General features: G+C 44.3%; 1 protein-coding gene and 1 non-coding gene across 6 annotated transcripts in view; both read left to right on the forward strand.

Moving 5' to 3' along the window:
• The window catches only part of XYLB (xylulokinase), a 154,621-nt gene that overhangs the window by 1,861 nt on the left and 131,441 nt on the right, over window positions 1-21,319 (forward strand). For all 5 annotated transcript variants that reach the window (XM_053265461.1, XM_053265459.1, XM_053265460.1 and 2 more), the window contains exons 2-8: window positions 4,103-4,185; window positions 5,489-5,558; window positions 11,405-11,485; window positions 13,162-13,248; window positions 15,313-15,441; window positions 17,706-17,771; window positions 19,244-19,316. In XM_053265461.1, coding sequence (XP_053121436.1) covers window positions 5,547-5,558; window positions 11,405-11,485; window positions 13,162-13,248; window positions 15,313-15,441; window positions 17,706-17,771; window positions 19,244-19,316 — 448 coding nt within the window. In that variant the 5' untranslated portion in view covers window positions 4,103-4,185; window positions 5,489-5,546. The remainder of the gene's footprint in view (window positions 1-4,102; window positions 4,186-5,488; window positions 5,559-11,404; window positions 11,486-13,161; window positions 13,249-15,312; window positions 15,442-17,705; window positions 17,772-19,243; window positions 19,317-21,319) is intronic.
• Window positions 5,674-5,742, forward strand: TRNAE-UUC (transfer RNA glutamic acid (anticodon UUC)). The gene has a single exon. It is a non-coding gene; the product is annotated as a tRNA-Glu (tRNA).

Raw genomic sequence — 21,319 nt, forward strand, 5'->3', positions numbered from 1 at the left:
TCTCAAACATCAGAATTATGATGCAATGATGATGATTATGATTATGATACCCCTCCCTCACGCCCTGGTTCTGTTCCTGACTTTCCCTTGTGAGTGACTGTATTTTAACAAAACGAAAACCAAGGACTCCAAAGTAATTCGAGGGACTAGGGTGATAGTGCTAAAGACTCCTTATTCTCCCGCTGTTAAAGAAAGACTCCCCTTTTCCAAAACCGTGCGCTATTTACACCAGAAAAGGTTTCAAATGGAGGGGGAAGCATTTATGCATTTATGCTTTGTTTTATGTTATGATTTCAAAGTTAGAAAAACTATAAAAGGGCCATTTTAGAGAAGATATGCACTGCCTTAGTTGCAAATCCTGCTTTTTTGAGATTCCCTGCAATTGAATAAAGCGATAATATACACCTTTGCTATTTAAATTGGTTGGAGAGTATTTATGACAATAAAAAATGAAATGGCATTTCAGATGCAGCATTGGTAGCCTAAGACCACTCAGGTTTAACTAATCTTCATCACATTGACAAAAAGAGCAATTAAAATTAAAATCCATGACTAAAACCAAACCACTTTGGGGTTGTTTTTAATGAAAGGTGGTATATAAATTTAACAATAAATGTTTAGAAGTATATACTTTCACCCCCTGCCCAACCTACAATTAATTCCAGCTTATTTTCAAAGGGCTTCAAGTTTTATTTACAAATTGCTTGGCAGCACCAATGTTTAAGTAATCGCTAATTGCTCCTAATGATAGTTTTACTTATTGTTAAATTTATATACCACCTTTCATTAAAACATTCTCTGTTCATCTGATTTTCAGTCTGGTTAATTAAATTGGTGGAGGTTTAGACTTTCCTGATGGGCTGAAACAGCTAATCCATTTTGATGATGACATATAATTAAATTAGCTTGCATTACATAGTGAAAAAGTCCAGGAAGGGAGAGATGGGGGGATGTGGAACCCAAGGTTCCACATCCCCCCATCTCCCCCTCCCTGAACCTTTTCAGTTAAAACGTGGTTAGATTATAGGGGAGGAAGGACTTGAATGAGCAAAAAGGGGAACTGGTTCGGGCGTTCAGGAAGTTGTTCAGAAGAGGGAGTTGTTCAGGAAGTTTGCTCTGGTGCGTGTCCTCCTCTCGAAGCATGCGCGACTGGCGGCGGGGTGCGCCGGGGAGTGAGAGTCAGAGACTTGGACTACGAAGACGCTGCGGCGCCCAGTGCTGGATGAGCAATGCCAATGGGGGGGGGGCGGCGCCGGGACCGGGGGAGGGGGACTGCTCTGCAAAATAATAATAATAAAAAAAAAAAACCAAAAAAATTTTTTTCCGGCAAATCGGCGGGGGCACTTTTTGGCGCCCCCTGCCAAGTGGCGCCCGGGGCACGTGCCCCCCCGCCCCCTATAGTTACGCCTATGCCTGGTTTGGCCCCTCCAAAGAATAATTCTGCCTTCCAGGGGAGCTATAGAGAACCCTTTTAACAAAACCGTGACTTTCCCAGCAATTCCGATGAGTCTGAGTTCAGGCATGCACCCCACACTTTAACCAACCAGGGGTGGTCCAAGAGATTTTGCTGCCTGAGGTGGCAGCACCCCTTTCTGGCCATCTGTAGGCGGAGGCTCGGCGTTCTCAGGCCATGCTACTGAGGCAGCAGTCCTGACTCTCGGACCATTCCACCAAACCAGGCAGTGGTGGCACTCCTGGGGGCAGGAGAAGAAGAGTTGTGCCCCAGTGGGGCAAGGAGAGGGAAATGAATTGCATGTTCCAGCAAGCAAGGAAGGGTAGCGGCAGTGGATGGCAGGGTGGCTCCCATGATGGTGAGGGCCCAGGATATGCTGCTGCCTGCACACTTTCCTGCATCCGTATCTGAGGCAACTGCCTCCCGCAGCCTCTTGGAAGAGCCCAGCCATAACCCTTCTCTACTCTACTGGCTGGCACTGTGGATTAGAATGGGAAGCTTTACCTGCAGGCAGTGTGTTGTATAATCCTTCCAGGCACAATGAATGCACTGTGCACTGCCCTGTGTTAAGGGCAGACCCCACCCCTCTTCCCCCAAACCCTGCTGCAGGCCTGTGTTTGGAGTTACACTGGGGAGCAGAACTGTGTTAATAAACACATCTATGAACTGTGTTGTTAAACACAGAGCCTGAAATAGGTAGTCAAAGTTCAATGGCATTAAGGAGGAAATGACACTCTGCACATGCTCAGGTGAAAACTCAATTTATCACAGGCTCAAGGCTCAAAGAAGCCCTAACAGTCTCTGTTGTGAATAATAGCACAGTTGCCCACCCCAGGCAGGCACCTTATGATGAGGGACTGCAGGGATGCACAACTTTGACCCCCTTGCAAATGTTGGGCTGCGTCTCCCATAATCCCTGATTATTGTCCACTGTGCCTGGGGATGAAGGGACTTGTAGTCCAACAAGAGGGGAGGGACAAAGTTGTGCAGCCCTAGTTTAATGTGTCGTGTTACACATTAACAGCTGATCCTGTGCATATTTGCTCAGAAGTAAGCCTCATCACATTCAGTGAAGCTTGCTCTTAAGTGTGTGTGCATAGGACTGTGACCTTCGTTTAAATCAGGCAGGACTCTTCCTGGAACCTGTTATGAATGTCAAGCCTAGGGCCATTTCACACACTACACAGGCAAATGCTGGTTTGCCACTGCATGTGCACTAAGCAGGGCTTTGTAGCCAATTGTAGCTTCCTGGTATGTGCAACAATTGTGTTGTGACCTTCACGATTTAAATGTTCTCTCACTGAAATGATGGGGAGCTACATAATAGCATTCCATTTATTTCAGTGAAGTTTGTACAGGCGTCCTTCCCAATGGATGGTGTACTTTGTCTTTTGACATCTCAGATGATTTGAGCTTTTGAAATTTTGCCTTTTTAGAATTTGAATTTGAATGTTAATTTGAACCCAAAGATTGATTTATTGCACATTGTTTTAGGCTCCGCTAATCATAAAACACCTAAGTTGTGATAAAATCTTTAGAGCTGGCAAACTGGAGAATCTCAGTCCCTTCAGCCATTATACTGGAAAACAAATGCTTCTTGTGCTTGCTGAGTTCCAGCAAATTCAAATGAGAAATCAAAGGTTAACCTATGAAGTTCAGTCATGGTTTGTAGGTTACTTGTTAAAATATTCCAGCCTCTTTGCCCTGACAAAACTGAAGACGTAGAAGAGTATCATGTTACCAGATAAAGGATTTATCTTGCCACAGGTGTTACACTTTAAAAGATGAAAAACGACTTGATTATTACTTTTAGACTCTGTTTTTTTCTCTTGGGATCACAAATCCTGAGCATTTTTATGAGGGAGAAATGAAGCTTGGCTTGTCCAAGGGGAACTGAGACTTAGTCACTACACCAAGAAGTCTTAGTTGCAATAATTTTTTGTATGTGAGGGTAAGAGCTTGACTGGTCAAAATCTGCAAACACTCTTACATTTTGTTGCTACTTCAAACGTTAGCATTGGAGCTGTTCATCCTTGCACTAAAACACACACCCTTAACTTGGATATGACCACCCTTCTCCCCAGTAGCTATGTGAAAATGCTAAAGTGGTTCAGGTTCAGAAACAATTTTCTCTCCCTGGCCTTCCCACCTCAAGGAAATTAGCAGAAAAAATGATGAGATTAAGATGTTTATGATGAACTGATGGACTTGTACATAACTGGCTTGTAAAAAAAAAAAAGCTAAATAAAAAGGGAAAAGAATCTGATAACGAAGATCAAGAAATGGGAAACTGTGATGGGAAATTGTGAGACAATTTTCTGTACTGGTCATGGGAACTTCAGCAAGGTTGCACAGCCCTCCTGTAGATGTTTGAATAAAATCCCTATAATTCCTGTCTATTGGCCACTGTGGTTGGGGATTATAGGAATTGTAGTCTAAAAATAGTTGGAGGGCCAAAATTGTGCAACCCTTTTCTAATGTGTACCCAGGAAACAAAGCAGTTGTGGGTAATCATTTTCTGTACTTGGGATGAAAAGCAGAATGAGCTAGCTTCTTGTTTTTTTTCAGTTATTGGTCACACAAAAACGATCAGTTCTTCCAGTGGAGATGTGCATTTTGTAATGAGTGATATATTTTCTTTTTCTTCAGCTGAAAGTAATTGCTGTGGATGAACAACTACGAGTCATCTATGAAGACAATGTTAATTTTGACAAAGATCTTCCAGAGTTTGGGTATGTTTTGTCATTAGTGCCATATTTGGTACAAAACAGCTGACTTGCACTAGGATATTACAGCTATTTAAATCTTTTGAATGTGTAAAGGGAAGCATTGGGCTGTTGGGACATTACTTTCTCACCGTTGGCCTCTGCATATGGTGAGATCAGTTCCCATCTGAATCCCCTTTCAAAAGTTACATTGACTACTTTCTAGTCCTCAGGTACAGAAGCCAATTTTAGGGACAAATTACACATTTTTTTAAGAGATCAGCAATTGCACAGGTTCTTTAAGAAACCTCAGGTGGATGCCATTACCTACCACCTCCCATCATCCTCCCACTTCAGCAATGGAATATGGAGACCCCGGTTTGAGAACTTCAGACATAACAGTTTCCTAGACAAACCTTGGTAGTCTAAAGGAGTTGGCGGTCTGTTGAAGGGGCATGCCATTCCCTCTTCATGTACTGGAGCTTGGAGTGTCCAATTTTTTTCCAGGCTTATGTGCATCTCACTCTCAGCTGGACATGCATCAGTTGCTGCCACACTAGACTTCTGCTCACTGGCTGGTTTTGTATACTGCCCTTATCTATATCACTAACACCTTTTCTACGCTGACATATTTGTAACTGTATCTCAGGCTTTCTGCTGTACGTATTTGGTCTTGAATAGCCTGATTTAGACATGCTGCATGAGTGTACAGATGTCTCTTTACACTTATACATGTGTTTGTGTGAACTACTGTATCTGTGTTCCTTTAAAAAGTGAACCTGGATATAAGCCCTTCAAATGCATGGTACAGATAGGAAGTGTACTGCTGTACCTGCGTTCAGCATAACATGTGAATGACTGTACTTGTGTACACTATACACTTGTATGAGTTTTGAACATAACATGTGAATGGGCCTTATGTCTCACTGCTTTGCGGTATATCTCAGCCTAAATAAAAATGTAAAGGTGTTGTTGCTACATCAGAGCTTCAGAGATGAACTTCAGTATCAGTTCAAACTGATGTGGATTAAAAGGCCCTCTGCAGATGCAGGGCTCTCCTCCCATAGATCTCGTTGAAATGTCAGGGAACTGTGCTAAAATTATTTTTGTATGGCAACCTTGTAGTGGGCACATTTTCTCTGGCATTCTTGAGTGGTTAGAATTTTCAAGTTTGGCGATCTTTGAAGTGTACAAGTGCATTAAATGTGCTCTTCAGCCACAAATGATCATAAGGCAAGATTTTGCTTGGGGGAAATGCAAAGCATTATTTTCCTGCTCATTTAAATATTATTCTGCTGCTATGCTCACTTAAATGTTGTGTTTCCTGCAGCACTCAAGGTGGTGTCTATGTTCACAGTGACAGACTGACAGTGACTTCTCCCGTATTAATGTGGATCAAGGTAAGTATATTTAATGCATTTGGTCAGTGCCTGAAAAAGAAGGCAGGTCCATTCTCAAGTTGCCTTCCCCCCATTCTCCCTCTTGCACCCCTATTTGTGGCACTGGGAGGATGGGGCTGTAGCTCAGTGGTAGAGCATCTGCTTTTCATGCAGAAGGTCCCAGGTTCAATTCCTGACATCTGCAGGTTGGGCTGGGAAAGATTCCTGCCTGAAACCTTGGAGAGGTGCTGTTGGTGTCGGCAATACTGAGCTAGATGGACCAATGAACTGACTCAGTATAAAGCAGCTCCTTATGTTCTTGTGTCCTGGATCCTTGCTTTTTTGAATATGTGAGGTGGCTCATTTGCTAGATTTTTGTGACAGATGCCCACTTGAATCTTAGTGTGAGCAAGGAAGAGGAAGCTGCTGTAATCTGTGTCTGAATCCATGCTTGGCATTGCTTTGGGAAAATATGTGATGATGGGACACAGGAGATCCAGATTCAAATCCTGCTGTGTCATATAGCTTGCTAGGTGGCCTTGAGTAAAGCACTATCCCACCTCACACGTGTGATGTGAGGATCCCGTGAAAGCAGAGGTGCATGAAGGTTTTGAAAGGGCTTAGAAGGGCTTTTCTGCACTCCTGCACTCCAGAGTATGTTTCTGTGTTGAACTACCACATATTTAGCAACTGGTGTGAGAGATGAGGACTGGATTAGTACCAGCAATGTACTTGGAGTACTAAGATGGCTTTCTGTTCCTTTCCTTTCAGGAGAGGGGGAAACTATCTTCTTGCTGGACACTCATGGGCTAAGTGCTAAACATAGGAAGTTGCCTTGCTGTCCTGCACATCTTCTGCCCTACCAGGCTAAATGCAGCCCAACGATGTACAGCAGCCCACTAGGGACAGCAGCCGATTTTGCTGCCTGCCTGGAACTTCAAGCATTAGGGGGCTTCTCAGGCATCTGGCAGGCCACACAATATGGGTGCTTGTCTTTTTTCAGCCTGACAAGTCCCATGTTATGTGGGCCTGGGTGAGGGATTGTTAGCCATGGGAAGGAAACCCATCCAAGGAGTGAATGTCCACCCTATCCTTAGATGAGAGAGGAGGATCCATGCTTGCTTCTGGAGCCAAAGGGATAAAGACAGTTTACCTTTCTCGTACACTCTTACTTCAGTGCAGGGATCCTCAGCTTTTGGAACACAGGGTCACAGGTAGCTGCTTTCTACTGAGTCAAACCATTGGTCCATTTAGCTTAGTATTGTCTACACTGACTGGCAGTGGCTCTCCAAAGTTCCAGGCGGGAGTCTTTCACGGCTCTACTCGGACGTGCCTGGGATTGAACCTGGGATCTGCTGCATACATTTGGGGACCCAAGGTAGGAAACCCCTGCTACAGCAGCAGGAGTGTGAAGTACTTATCTAGTGCAGATGCTGCAGATGGGGGTGGGTGGGGGGATGGCAACTCCCTTCCCTGCTCAATTAGGAGCTGCCATTGTTTTTGCTGTTGCCTGTTTGGCTCCGTCTGTGTCATTAGATGACACTGTGTCATCTTCTTAGTTCAGCATTATTAAAATTGGTTTATGCAAGAAGCCATTACATTTTGCAGACAATAATTTGCTTGTTTTCAATTTCTGTTTGGATATCGTTTGAATTTCTTTTGACACTGCAGTTTCCTGCATCTTGTGCTTTTCATTTGTTTAAGCAGTCAAATTGGCACCATTGTTTGCAATAACAGATGTGTTAATTTAAAAATTATGTCAAAATCGTTCATGATTAAACAGAGTTTTCACATAATTACATTTTCTTTGCACTTAACCCTGCTGAAGCTGTATTGGCCTTTCCTTCTTTTTAATATTAAGCACTATTTTCTTTCTCTTTGAGGAGGGAAACCAGTTTGACTCCTTTTCTTATTCCTTGTTTATTCAACACTGGACCTTTTTCAATAGCAGTTTTAATTCTTATATCCTAGTCCCAAGCGTGTTTATGTGGAAGTAGGACCAGATGACAAAGAAAACATACTTCTTTGGCTCTTTATTAATGCACCCCATATGGTGACAAAGGAATACATTCACAGATTGCTATTCTACTGAAAAGTCTGTAACTGCATCTTTGTTTCACTATATTCATAATAAGAGCCCTGGAGCATTTCCAGACAGGGCTTCTAGCTTGTTTCTCCCCCGGAATGGAGGTTGTGTGTTCACACATCAGCCAGATTTACCCTGAAGTCCCTGCGAACTATTGGGGAACATTTCACACATGATTCAGATTATTCATGCGTTACCCCAGCCTGGTTTATGTCTGGGGTAAAAAAATCCACTATTTGTGTATGTTTATTTGGGCAAATTCAAATTCGCAGTAAAACCTTGCAGTAAAATCCACTATTTGTGTATGTTTATTTGGGCAAATTCAAATTCGCAGTAAAACCTCACAGTAAAGTAAATAACCCCTGCTAACTTGGCAAAGAGGTACCTTTTAATGTGGTGATTCTCTTTATTTAGCAGGGGGAGAGTAACTGGCCCTATCCACCACCAGCACAATACCTCCAGTGACTGTTGCTGGTGTCTATTTTATGTTTCTTTTTAGAATGTGAGCCCCTCGGGGACAGGGTTCCATCTTATTTGTTTGTTATTTCTCCATGTAATTTTTGGAAGGGCGGTATAGAAATCGAATAAATAAATAAAGTCTGCTGCCTAGAAATGCTCCTTCTGGATCAGGCCTAAGCCTGTCTAGTCCAGCACCCTGTTTCCCACAGTGGCCCACTAGGTGCCTCTGGGAAGCCCACAGGCACAAGATGAAGGCATGCCCCCCCTCCTGCTGTGGCTCCCCTGCAACTAGTATTCAGAGGCCTCCTGCTTCTGAACCTGCAAGCAGCCTACTCAGACTAGTAGCCATTGGTAGACTTGTCCTCGAAGAATTTGTTTATAAGTAGGACCATGTAAGAATGATCAGATGTCTCACCTCGTGGTGGGGTTTATTTGTAAAACGTGAATATGAACTCAGTGAAATACAAGTAGCAGATCTGGGAAAGAGGAACATTTTCATCAAGAAACACATGATTTCTCTTTAAAAACAAAGCACACACTTACACACACAAGTACGCAAATTCACTTTTGGGCTCGCTCTCTCTGTGTGCAAATCCATGTACATTGGTTGCTTGCAACTTTGTCCAGCAGATGGTTGAAGATCATTTTTATATTTTATAAAATCTTTTATAAAAGATTATATATTTATATATTTTATAAATTATATATATATTATATATTTATATATTTATATATTATATATTTTATAAAACCATCAAATCTGCACAGCAGAACCTGACATATATTACTGTGACTGCTTTCCTAGTGTATACTTGCTTTCAAGAGCTGTGTAGGTATGAGGTGGTTCTGAGCCGTATTTCCAGGCAGTGTTTGCAGAACCGAAAGATTGGACATATTGTTTCCTCATTTTGCTCTCAGCCGCTATCTCGAGCATATGCTGTGTGACCTCATGCAGGAAGATCACTTTGTGTCCCAAAGAGCATTTTATGTGGTAGTGTTGTCCATTTTGTTGTCCATTGTCTTTTGTGTCCCCAAAACTGCATGTTTTGTGTCATGAAAACTGATTTTAGCAACTTTTGTGACCATGTGCTTTTTGCTTAGATTTGCTGGACAATTGCCTAATCTGGACTGACTTTCCCCACAATTAGTTGGGAAAATCGAAGTTTCACACAGCCTTGCTATTCAACCTGATCTAAAGATCCACAGAAGCTCTGATGTGCACTGGGAGCTCTTGTATGAGCAAGGGCTAATTCATCCAGTAAATATTTGGACCTGGCCCCCAATATGACAAGTGTTGTATTCTGTCTAGTAATCTTTTATGTTTTGTTGTTTAGAAGTTTGTTCCAGTGGAGATCTGGTAGAGAGTGTGGGAGGTAGAGTCAGAAAGGAAAGGAGAGGGAAAGGAGAAGGAGAAAATGGAGTTGTTTCTGAATAAAGTCTTAGTTAAATCTACATAAGATCATGTTGTGTTTACAAGGGAAGCAGTTACAAAACATTTGGTGATGAGATTTTGAACCAGCTAAGCGTGTAGGTCTGAAAAGCTTGTGAATGTTCCTGCACCTTCATTTCATTGCATTACTGGGCCTACATTCCTGAACTGCTTTCTACTATTGCTGCTCCTGATTGTTTCTCCAGCTTTCTGACCTGCAGCACAGCCCCTGAAGGTACTTTTTCCTTATCAATCCTGGACTCTGTTGTTCACTGGATACCCGCTGCAGCATGGCTCAGATCCCACCATGATGTTTTTTTCTTGTCCACCCACGGAGAACATTATTTTCCCTTGAAACAATGGAGGTCCTATTTCTGCAATTACCTCCTCACTATACAGACTCTTGATTTTACTCCAGCAAAGCAGAAGGCTATATTGCTTCACTGCCTGGGCCCTGAAGGCTAGAGAATATTTCCCTTTCCTGCCAACTTAGAAGGGGATGCCAATTCTTATGAAGCTGCTCTTCACATTTCAACCCTACTTTGAATGTGATTGCTGAATGTTACAAGTTCTATTCTAGATCCCATCTGCCTGGCGAATCTATCGATCAGTATGATACAGCATTGCATGCCTTAGGTGTAACGTGTGAGTTTGCCAACTTTACAGATGAAATGATCAGGGATCAGATTGTTATGAAAACAAACTGCTCCAAACTGAGTGAAAAACTACTATTGGAACTGAAACATACTTTGTATAAAGTTATAGAGATGGCTGGGAGGATGGAAAATGCTCTTCACTGTGCCAAATTGCTCTCTTTGGTATCCCAAAACCCACTCCCTGAAATGCAGGCTGGTCAGTCTAAATCCTTCCATGCCCGATCTTCTCATTTGGCAAATAAATATGGCACTGTCCCAGAAAGTGGCAGCACAAGAAAGGAGAAGCTACCAGTGCTACTGATGTGGAGATTCTGCCCACAAAGCAGATTTTGCTCACTGTCCTGCAACTGAAGGTCACTTGCAACAGGTCCAAAAATGGGGGGAGGGTACTAGCTCAGTATTTTCTACCCTGACTGGCAGCAGCTCTCCAAGGTTTCAGGCCAGAAGTGTAGGGAGGCTGGCGGCAGCCTGTGTGTGGCTCCTCTGTGGCCCCGTGGCCCCACATCTGTCAGACGCAGGGATGTGGTCTCCCTCCCAAATGGGGTTGTGCGGCCCCGTTTGGAAGGGAGATCGGCCTGCGCTGCGTTGGGCAGCGTGGGCTGGAGTGACTCTCCCTGCCATGGTGCCAGTGCAGCGCAGGCCAATCTCCCTCCCAAACGGGGCCACGACCAGGAGTGGCTCTCCCTGCCTTTAAGGGAGGGAGCACTCTGGCTGCACTGCCAACGCAGCGTGGGCTGATTTCGGTTCTGTGTGACCCTGTTTGGGACTGAAATAACGCCGCCCCCCATCTGATGTCAGACGCGAGGGGCGTGCCTGGGGCTGTGCTCGCAGGCCCTGATTGGTGGCGGTCGGGGTTCTTTGTACTCATTCGCCCAATGGTGTCTCCACCCCTGTTTCAAGCAGGAGTCTTTCCCAGCCTTACCTGCAGATGCTGCCAGGGATTGAACCTGGGACCTCTTGTGTGCAAAGCAGATGCGTTACCATTGAGCTACAGCCTTATCCTCTAATGTTTGAATATCACCCACCCCTCGTATTTTAACAATGCGCTGTTATTTAGCAAATTAATTTATTCAGTTTCTTGAAAGGTCCTTTGGTTGTTAACTCATTCTTCAGTATTCTCTTAATATTTATCACTAGTGGCAGGCAGGCATCTACTCCCTGTTTAATGCTGAGGCCCATGTGAGCTCGTAATGTCCTGGAACAATGGAGTTGTTCTTGATCCATTTTCTTCTTCTAGGCTCTGCACGTGATCTTGGACAAGATGAAGTCATCTGGATTTAACTTCTCCAGAGTAAGAGCTTTGTCTGGAGCTGGACAGGTTAGTTCAAAGTAGGGCTGCAACCTTTAGCCAATCAGTTAGATGAACACATTAACATCCCATTTAATCAACTGAAATGTTCCTCTGCTTTATCGAGCAGCATATTTTTCAAAAAATGTTAGTTCTTTTTACCGTAAGTAGTTGTTTAAAAAGGAGATGACAGGCAGGCACCATCTTCAAAGAGCCATCTCGGATCTCTCCCGTACAGGAGAGAATTTCCTCTTCTTAAAATGCCACCTGCTGTGACCGACACATGCACCATTCTAGAAACAAATTATGCTTTTTTCTTCAAAACGATGGATGTAGTCATATGCAGTTACAGAGATCTAACTGAAAATCAGTTAAAACTCATTTCATTAATATTTTCTTAACTGGGTGCCAACCCTAGTTAAAAGCAGGGGGCAGGAAAAGTCCAGTATTCTGGGCTGTGTGTATTCCACACTAACAATACATAATGTTATGTCCCTGCAGTCCAGATTCTGCAACCTATATGCAGATTTCTCTTACTTTGCTTGGTGTCAGTGATGGAGTGGAGGTGGGCTGCAACTTGAAACTTAATTGAGAGAAGTGCTTTTGATTAGTAAGAAAAATGATTGGGTGATAGGTGTAGACTCTATTTTAGATGTGCTTGTAATCACCCTGAAGAATCAGGTTTGTAGCCTGGGAATGTTGCTGGGTACAACTTTACTCCAGGTAGCAGCTGTCCAGGGGTGCTTTTGCATAGCTTTAGCTGGTGTGCCAGCTATGCCTTTTCCTGGCAGAGGCTGATCTGGCCACTGTTACACACACCTTGGTCAGACCCAGCTTGCAAAGAACTCTACATGGAATCTGCTTTGAAAATTATTTTGAAACTTCAGCTGTTGTTTGTTATGCACAATGCTGCAGCAGACTGCCTTTGAACCCTAAAACCCTAGAAACACTTTATTCAACCATCGCTCTGGCTTCTGAAGTTTCACAGGCACTGTCCACACACTTTCAAGTATATCTTCACATAAATAAGGACTAAAAGGTTGTCTTTAAAAAAAGAAAGAAACAAAAGCTGGAATTATCAGAAAGCTGAATTCTGGACCCAGTATTGTATCCTGTGCTTTCACCCCTTGCCCTCTTGTAGAATCATACATGCTCTGTATGCGGTGCTGGCATTCTCAAACAGTGCAATGACAACATTTTAAAAAGAAGAGATAATTAGTGCATGTTTGTGTACTTTTTGATGTTATTTTGGTCATGTACTTGTATTACTGTAACCGGAAATGGAAAAGAAAACATTAAAGGTGGCCTTTCCTTCAAATGATGAGTGATAGCTTTTATTACATACAGGCACTCCCTGAGTTACAAACATCCAACTTACAAACAGCCATACATAAAAACAAAGCTCCATAACACATTACATTAAGGAAGTCCCCAACTTACAAATGCTAACCTGCACATACAAACAGATCATTGCACCTGGGAACTATATGCGTTCTGTGTTATGAACATCCAACTTTTAAGTGAACTTTTGGAAAACAATCTGTTTGAAAGCTGGGCAATTCCTGCTTACGTCAGTATCTTAAAATGATACCTAAAAAGGATCTAGTAATATTCAGATTTATTTAAATTTAATGGGTTAAATTTGGAAGTTGAGATATGAACCTGAATTTGTCACTCTGGTCTTATTTATACTTTTGTTTGGACAGCAACATGGGAGTGTCTACTGGAAAGAAGGAGCAAAGGTTCTTTTGCAAAACACTTCACCTGATCTTCCTTTACATCAATCACTGAAGGTAATGTATCTGAGGAGCTTTGAAAGGAAGTTCAATGCTGCTCCTGCTCAGTGATCTGTGATAGTTCTGCTTTCTTTTCCAGCTGCATGTTGACATTAGAAGGATCCTTTGTATTTTTATTAGCTAAAAGCAAACACAAGGATATATATGGATGGCATATTTTATTTTTCTCTTTCAAAGAGAAATCTATCTTTTCATATCCACTTGATCCTTGGGAAAGAAAAGAAGTGGGTGATTGCTATGTTTTTTTCCTTATGAAACACCTCCTCCTTGCCAAGAATCTGGGCAAATAAGGAAACAACCCCATGATTGCTTTATGATGCGCCAAACTCTATGAGAATTTTCACAATCTGCCTTTGTGACGTGCCAATTCATTTTTGCAAACTTGCGTTTCTCAGTCATGCTTGTATCTTGCCCTTTGAGCAAGGAAGGAAAGGCAGCATTTATGGCCCTTGGTCTCAACAACCCTAGGAGGTAGGTTGGGCTGTGAGATAGCAAGTGGCCCAAGAACACCCAGTGAACGTTATGGTGGAATGGAGATTTGAATTCAGAGCTGCCTGTCTTCCTAGCCCAAATCCAACATTCTTATTTGGCTCTACGTTTCTGGCTTGGGGAGAAAAATGTGCTCAAAATGTGTTGACACTGGCAAAGAAAGTGGTGGTGTGTGTTTCCCTTTTGGAGGCTTCAGGTCCTGCTACTTCAGGTAAAGGGAGGAAGTAGTCATGGTCTACATTTCACCTGCCTCCCATTGCTTGAACTAGATAGAGTGCAAACCCTTTTGCCCAGCTACTAGAGGCTCACATACAGGGGTCAGGGTTTTGTCCAGGCCAGCAAATCTGTGAAGTAGGTTAGGCTGAGAGAGAAGTGACTGGCCCAGAGTCACCCAGCAAGTCTCGTGGCTGAATGGCCATGACACTTGCTGGGTGCCTCCTCCCACATGAATCTTATATGAGACAATTGTCTCATATATAGTCTCCTCTCATATGAGACAATTGCCTCCTTTCATATGAGTCTGCCTGAGAACGTCACTCCACTTCTGTGGCTGTTAGAATATAAGGATAGCTCTGCTAGATCAGGCCTAAGTTCCATCTGTTCCAGCTTCCTGTTCCCCACAGAAGCTCGCCAGATGCCTCTGGGAAGCCTACAGGCAAGAGATGAGGGCATGCCCCCTCTCCCACTGTTGCTCCCCTGCAACTGGTATTCAGAGGCATCCTACCTCTGAGCCTGGAGGTAGCACATAGCCATCAAGCCTAGGAGCCATGGATAGACCTGTCCTCCATGAAGTTGTCTATGCCCCTTTTAAAGCCATCCAAGCTGGTGGCCATCACCACATTCTGTGGCAGAGAATTCCATACATCAATTAGGTGGTGTGTGAAAAAGTATTTCCTTTGCTGGTCCTAAATTTCCTGTCACTCAAGTTTCATGGGGTGACCTCTGGTTCTAGTGTTTGAGAGAGGGAGAAAAATGTCTCTCTCTCCACTTTCTCCACAACCTGCATAATTTATAAACCTCTGTCATGTCTCCTTTTAGTTGTGCTTTCCCCTAAACTAAAAAGCCCCGGATGTTGTAGCCTTTCCTCATGAGGAAGGAACTCTAGACCCCTGATCATTTTCTCTTCCCGCCTCCCTCTACTGGGAGCAGTGTGATATGTGGTATGAGAGAGGGCCTTTTTGGTTGTGATGCCTATAAGGTGGACTGGCCTTCCAAGAGAGATACGTCTGCCTCCTTCACCGCTTGTATTTTAGGCAAATCCTGAGAACCGTCTTGTTCAAGCAGGCTTCTCAAAATCTAGTCCTTAATTGTGCTTTTATTCTACTGCTGTTTCTACATTTTTTTGGTGGTTCTGTTTTAGATTATCTGTTGTTGTTTCTAAACGTTGTAGGGCACCCTGAGTATATTTAAATATGGGAAGTCTAGATAGAAGTAATCAAAATAAATACAAGACATATGTTCTTCTCCTGTGTGCCACCCTTTCATATGGAGCAGAGCTGTGTGCAGTTAGTGTTTAGATTAGCATTGACTCAATCTTTCTGATATTTGTAATTTCCCCCCACATCCCGATAGTCTTGTTTTTCAGTCAGCAACAGCCCTGTTTGGATGGATTCCAGTACCAATGCCCAGTGCTGCTCTCTAGAGAAAGCTGTTGGAGGTGCTCAGAAACTTGCTGACATCACTGGCTCATGTGCCTATGAGGTGAGAACAGTGTGAGAAAAAGGCCTTGGGGGCCAAACTGTGGCTTTTCAGGCTCCTGGCCCACCTTGGAACACAAAGCTTTTAAAGACTTGGCTTTTTACCCAGGCTTTTACATAATCGTTTTTCACTGCTGTTCTTGTGTGTTTTTTTATCTGCTGTCTTGTTTTTTATATATGTTTTTAGCTTGATGTTTTTACTGCTTTTATTGTATGTTTTAATTTTTGTAAACCGCCTTGGGGTTTTCTTTTAACGAAAGGCGGTATAAAAATGTAAAAATAAAATAAATAAAAATCAAAGTTGACCAAGAGGCAGCTAGTGCTAGAAGAACAACAGAGCCCCCTTGTATACTCTCTTTGATCTTTTCTTCCATGAAGAATGACTCCAGCTTAATATGCTTTAATGTCCTGTGTTGTCCTCACTGAGGTTGGTGTCACTGTGAGGTAGGGATGTGAATGAATGTTTGTTTGTTTATTTATTTATTAGATTTATATACTGCCCTTCCAAAATGGCTCAGGGCGGTTCACAACATGATAAAAACAATTAATAGCAATAGTAGCAATAGCACTTACATTTATATACCGCTCTATAGCCAAAGCTCTCTAAGCAGTTTACAATGATTTAGCATATTGCCCCCAACATTCTGGGTACTCATTTTACTGACCTCGGAAGGATGGAAGGCTGAGTCAACCTTGAGCCCCTGGTCAGGATCGAACTTGTAACCTTCTGGTTACAGGGCGGCAGTTTTACCACTGTGCCACCAGGTTAATTAAAACAAATTAGCAATTAAAATTAAACTATTAAAACACAATAAAACCAATAAAACAGCTAAAAGCCCTGAAAATCAGGGCAACAGTTTAAAACAGTTTAAAACAATTCATCATTTAAAACTCTGGAAGGCCAGGCCAAAAAGTATGTTTTAAGGGCTCTCTTGAAGGACAGCAATGATCTCAAATTACGAATTTCTGCCGGGAGTGCATTCCATAGCCCAGGAGCAGCTACAGAGAAGGCCCACCTCTGTGTTGCCACCAGACAAACTGGTGGTAACTGGAGACGGACCTCCTCAGATGACGTTAACGTGCGGTGGGGATCATGCAGAAGAAGGCGCTCTCTTAGATAACTTGGACTTAAGCCATTCATCAGGGCTTTAAAGGTAATAACCAGCACTTTGTTTTGGTGGGTCAGGGAGCGGTACCTTTAAGTATGAGTAAAGCAGGTCCTTACCTACTCCTCTGCTGCCCTGTCGCTTTCCTGGGAATGGTGCTGTGCCACTCAGAAGTCTGTGCACAGCTGCAGGATGAAGATGGCCACTGCGCATGTGCTTCTTGCTGTTGCACGCAGGCTGCTTGGTGAAGCCTCAGCGGGGGTGGCAGAGGAGCAGGTAAGGACCTCCTTTACTCATGCTTGAAGGTATCACTCTCTGCCAAGCCGAAATGATTCAGCAGGCCACACTGAATTGATTTGGCATGTCCGTACTGGATGTGCCGAATAAATTCGTGCACATCCCTACTGTGAGGGAAAGCAAGAGTGTGGACCCTTCTTTGAAGAATATATATTCCTAATGCTTTGCTCATTTATTTGTTTGTTTTATTGCCTGGATGCAGTAATGCCTCCATTTCCAGGGACTAGGGGGCGATGGAGGAGTCTCCAAGAAAGGGGCAAGAGCCCCGCTGGGGGATACTGGGTCCACTGTGCTCCAGGGCTGTTCTGAGGTGGGGATAACCTGCTCTGATCCCTCCAGCCCTGAAGGATGTGGGCTGTGGTTACTGGGCCCAGGGATTCAGGCTGGGGTGGGCTCCTCCTCTGATGGGTTCTCCTCCATGTTGGTGTCCAGGTGGATCCCTACAGTAATCCAGAGGAACCCCTCCACCTTTCTCTATACCAAAGGCATGACAAAACAAGCAAGTTTTAACCATATTCCCATATGCGAAGGAATGTGTGAACAGTGTAGAAGTAAGGCATGCTGGGATCCCTGTGAGGTAACAAGGATAATTAATTTCCTTGATCTGTCATTTCTGAAATGTTAATTGTGGCCAGGAATACTCTCTTTGCAGTCTTCCTTCCCTCCCCCACCAAAGGACAAGCAAAATAAAGAGTCAATGCATTATAGTCTGTTTAATGCCTCTTGCAACTGAATAGTAACTTCCATCATGCATCAGACAAATTAAATATCCAAAGTGCAACGTGCTGAACTCATTACGCTGAGTTAATGATTATTGACTCCATTTACAGTTTGTATTCCTAAGCACTGGCCTGTCTTTTCTCAGCGTTTTACAGGAAACCAGATAGCGAAGATTTACAGCCAGAACCCTGAGGTCTACGCACAAACTGAGGTTGACTAATCTTCCAGTTCACTTATTGGAAACTGCAACTGATTTTTTGTTTTGTTTTGCTGTTTTGGAAAAGAAACATGTGAAAACATTTGTGCAGATTGTTCCAGAATAAATAAGGCAACATTTAATAAACAACAACCAAAAAACAAAACCCACCTCACTAAATGGAAAATGGGATTGTGAGTGGAGTTTTAGATGGAGCTGCAGCGGAAGTGGATGTTAGGATAGTTTTGGCTATAGCTCCAGCCACTCTGTCGTGTGTGCATGGTGTTGACCTAGAAGTAGTGTGGCTATAGCTCAGGGCATAGCCGCTTCCCCCAGCCTCAGACGAGGGGTGCCAGTTTATTGCTTTGCTGTTTAGTGGTGGTTCTTGGAAAGCAAGAGCTGGCCAGAAGGGGTGGCGCAGAAGAAGTTGTGCGAGGATCTTGCTTTGGGTATGAACACAGCATCATTCGTGCTGGCAAGGAGAATAGAAACTCGTGAAGTGTGTGGATGCTGAGTAAACCCATGCTTGGAACAGCACAGGCACAGTGCTTCTTATTGCTGAGTGTTCACAGCCCCTTATTAACATGAAACCTTGTTTACAACTTGGCAGTGCAGGGGCTGGCTTTTGTGTAAGAAAAGGCATGTCTGTTGCAAATGCATGAAATGCGGTGCAGCTAATTTCCCTGCAGTGCGCATATGTGGGCAGCCATCAGTGGGCCCAGGGGTTTGGTTCCTCCAATAGTGAGGTGGAACACCAGTCTCAGCTGTTGTTTCTCGTGCCTTCTCTCTCTGAGTCTGCCACGCAAAGGCTGCTCCTCTTCCTTCTGCTCCTTGTTGTCATTACCACTTGGTGGGGCTGTGTAGCCTTGTGTGTATAATGGCGTATGTGCACAAGACTGAATAAAATGGCAGCATCCCCCTCCACTTTCCAAGGCTCTGGCTGATGGTGGGCTCCCTGCCCGGGTTCGAGCCATGTGAAGCGCCACCATAATGACCTCTGACTCCGACCCTGAAGACCCATCAAGTATTGGGGAGAGTATTCATGCTTAGGAAATAAGGTAAAGTGGATACTGGTGACTGACAGATGCTCTTCCAGTATATGACTGTTTGTACAACATGAATCTCTCCTGCCTGAGAGATTCATGTTGCACAGTGAATCTGCCTGAAACCCTGGAGAGCCACTGCCAGTCAGTGTAGATAATACTGAGGTAGACGGACCAATGGTCTGAGTCAGACTGTCTGTCTCAGTATAAGGCAGCTTCCTATGTTCCTACGTACCCTGTAAAAGTGTGCTTCATTGACTCAAACTCCAAACGTTTATTTTCTGCACTTTGGACATGGACCAATGACGGTACATGCTCAATTCTCACACTAAAATTTATTGACATTTAGATATGCTTTTGTGTATGTTGGAACATGCCCTGGATCAGGTAAACTGAAATGAATATCTTTGGAATTCACTTTCTCATTTCCCCTTTCTCTTCCAGAGGATCTCTTTGATCAGCAGCTTTGCAGCCTCTCTTTTTCTAGGTGCTTATGCTCCCATCGATTATAGTGATGGTAAGTGTCTTCTACTTACTCTGCAATGAGTGGAGGAAGCCACAACAAGGAATGTTATTACTTAAAAAGTTAAATAAATCAAGAGGCACTGTGGTCAAGCATCAGCCTTCGATTTGAGAGTCTAAGCTGAAGTCCCAGCTCAGCCATAGACTGTTGGGTGAATTTAGGAAAGCCTCTACATCACAGTGGCGCTCTGGATATAGAACACCTTTATCACCCACCTTCCTCTGCTGGTCTTAACAACAATCCTCTCTAATAAAACGCTTGGTGTCCGTCCGTGGACGGACACCAAGCGTGCGTTCGTGCCTGGCCTGTTCTGGGCATGCCCAGAACAGGGCAAGGGAGGCACAAACGGCAGGACCCGGCGGCCATGTTGGGGCCGGGAGAAGGAAAAGTGGCCGCCGCCTACGCCAGGAGGAGAGTGCGGGAGAGGCGGCGGCGCAGCCGTGGCCATGGCCAGAGGTGGCGGTGGCCGCGGCGGGGCAACTGGCGGCGGGAGTGCGGGTGAGGCAGCGGCGGGGCCAGAAGCGGCCGCCGCAAATAAAGGAGAGAGGCGCTGGGGGAAGAGGTGGCAGGGAAGCTGGCCGAGGTGGCGGCGGAGCCGCCGCCGAGGCCTGGCGCCGCCAGTAAAGCCGGGGGGGGGGGAAACCTTGGGGCCCGATCCCACCATTCCCGTCCCCCCGCCAAATTACTAAGGGCCAAATTGGCCCTGAAAAATGCCGCCGCCGAACCGCCCTCCCAGCTGCCCGATCCCACCATTTGTACAGGAAAGAGGAGCTCGCCAGCAGAGCTCCTCTTTCTGCAAAGGCTCTTCTCAAACTGGCGCTTTGAGCGGAAAGGGCGTCCTTTCCGCTCAAAGCGCCAGTTTGAGAAGAGCCTTTGCAGAAAGAGGAGCTCTGCTGGCGAGCTCCTCTTTCCTGTACAAATGGTGGGATCGGGCAGCTGGGAGGGCGGTTCGGCGGCGGGGCCGAAAGCATTACTAGCGCCCATTTTTCAACGGGCTAAAATTCACTTGTAAATAATATATCATTAACCACTTTCCCTCTGAAACAGGGTTTGCAAAACAAATTAAAACCCTAGTTTCAGATACTGGTTACAAGGCAACTGTGGATCGCATTAGCCAGAGTTGTCACTGCAACCAGTGCAGTTGTTCACTGTGATTAAAGGGCGGGGGAGGATTTGTGATGGACAAAAAGCTGGAGGAAAGAAGCTGGCAGGAGGCAGTGGGCCATCCAGCCCTTGCTCCACTCATAACTCTTAATCATGGTTGAGTTTACACTGGCTTTAATAGCGCAAAACTATTAAAGGAGGAGGAGGAGAGGGGCGAGTCGGGCTGCTTGGCCCAGCTGGAGGAACCAGTCTGGGACGGTGAGTTTTAAATCTGGCAAGATGACTGTTTCAGGGTCAGCTGCCCAAGGCTTCATCGTTGCCAGATTATCACGACCTAGTACAAAAGGCAGCTTCTTAGAGAAGAAATCCCATCGGCACAGGCTCTCTTTAGAAATGTAGTAGTCAACCCTATATATTGACTTAATGCAACTTACATGGTGATATGAAACAAAAAGCCAAGATGAAATAACTTATTAGTGCTTTGGGAATGAAAGCTTTTTATTCGACTATACCAAGTTCTACGAATGCAAAAAGTTCTTCCATCTCTGAAGAATCTTAAAGCAAAATGTTGAAATGCTAATGAAGATGCACATGAATCCGGTAATGTCTGCTGAATAAGCTGGAGTCTCCCACAATCACTGTGGAAGGATGGCTGCAGTCTGGATATTCTGCTTTCTTTGGCCTTTGGCTGTTCTTATAGGGTACACAGGTGGTCACAGCCTGTTCTCGTGTGAACCCATCATCTTAAGGATGTGTCAAGATCCTCCTTACAATACCACATTTATGCCTAACCTTTTGAACCATTAGGATCAGCAAACAGCAGCTCTTGCACTGGAGATCATGGTTCCACCTGCTATAAAACTCATTACCCTGATGACTTTGACAGGGCACAA

The sequence above is a fragment of the Hemicordylus capensis genome, chromosome 6 (genome assembly GCF_027244095.1).
Source record: "Hemicordylus capensis ecotype Gifberg chromosome 6, rHemCap1.1.pri, whole genome shotgun sequence".
NCBI lineage: Eukaryota > Metazoa > Chordata > Lepidosauria > Squamata > Cordylidae > Hemicordylus > Hemicordylus capensis.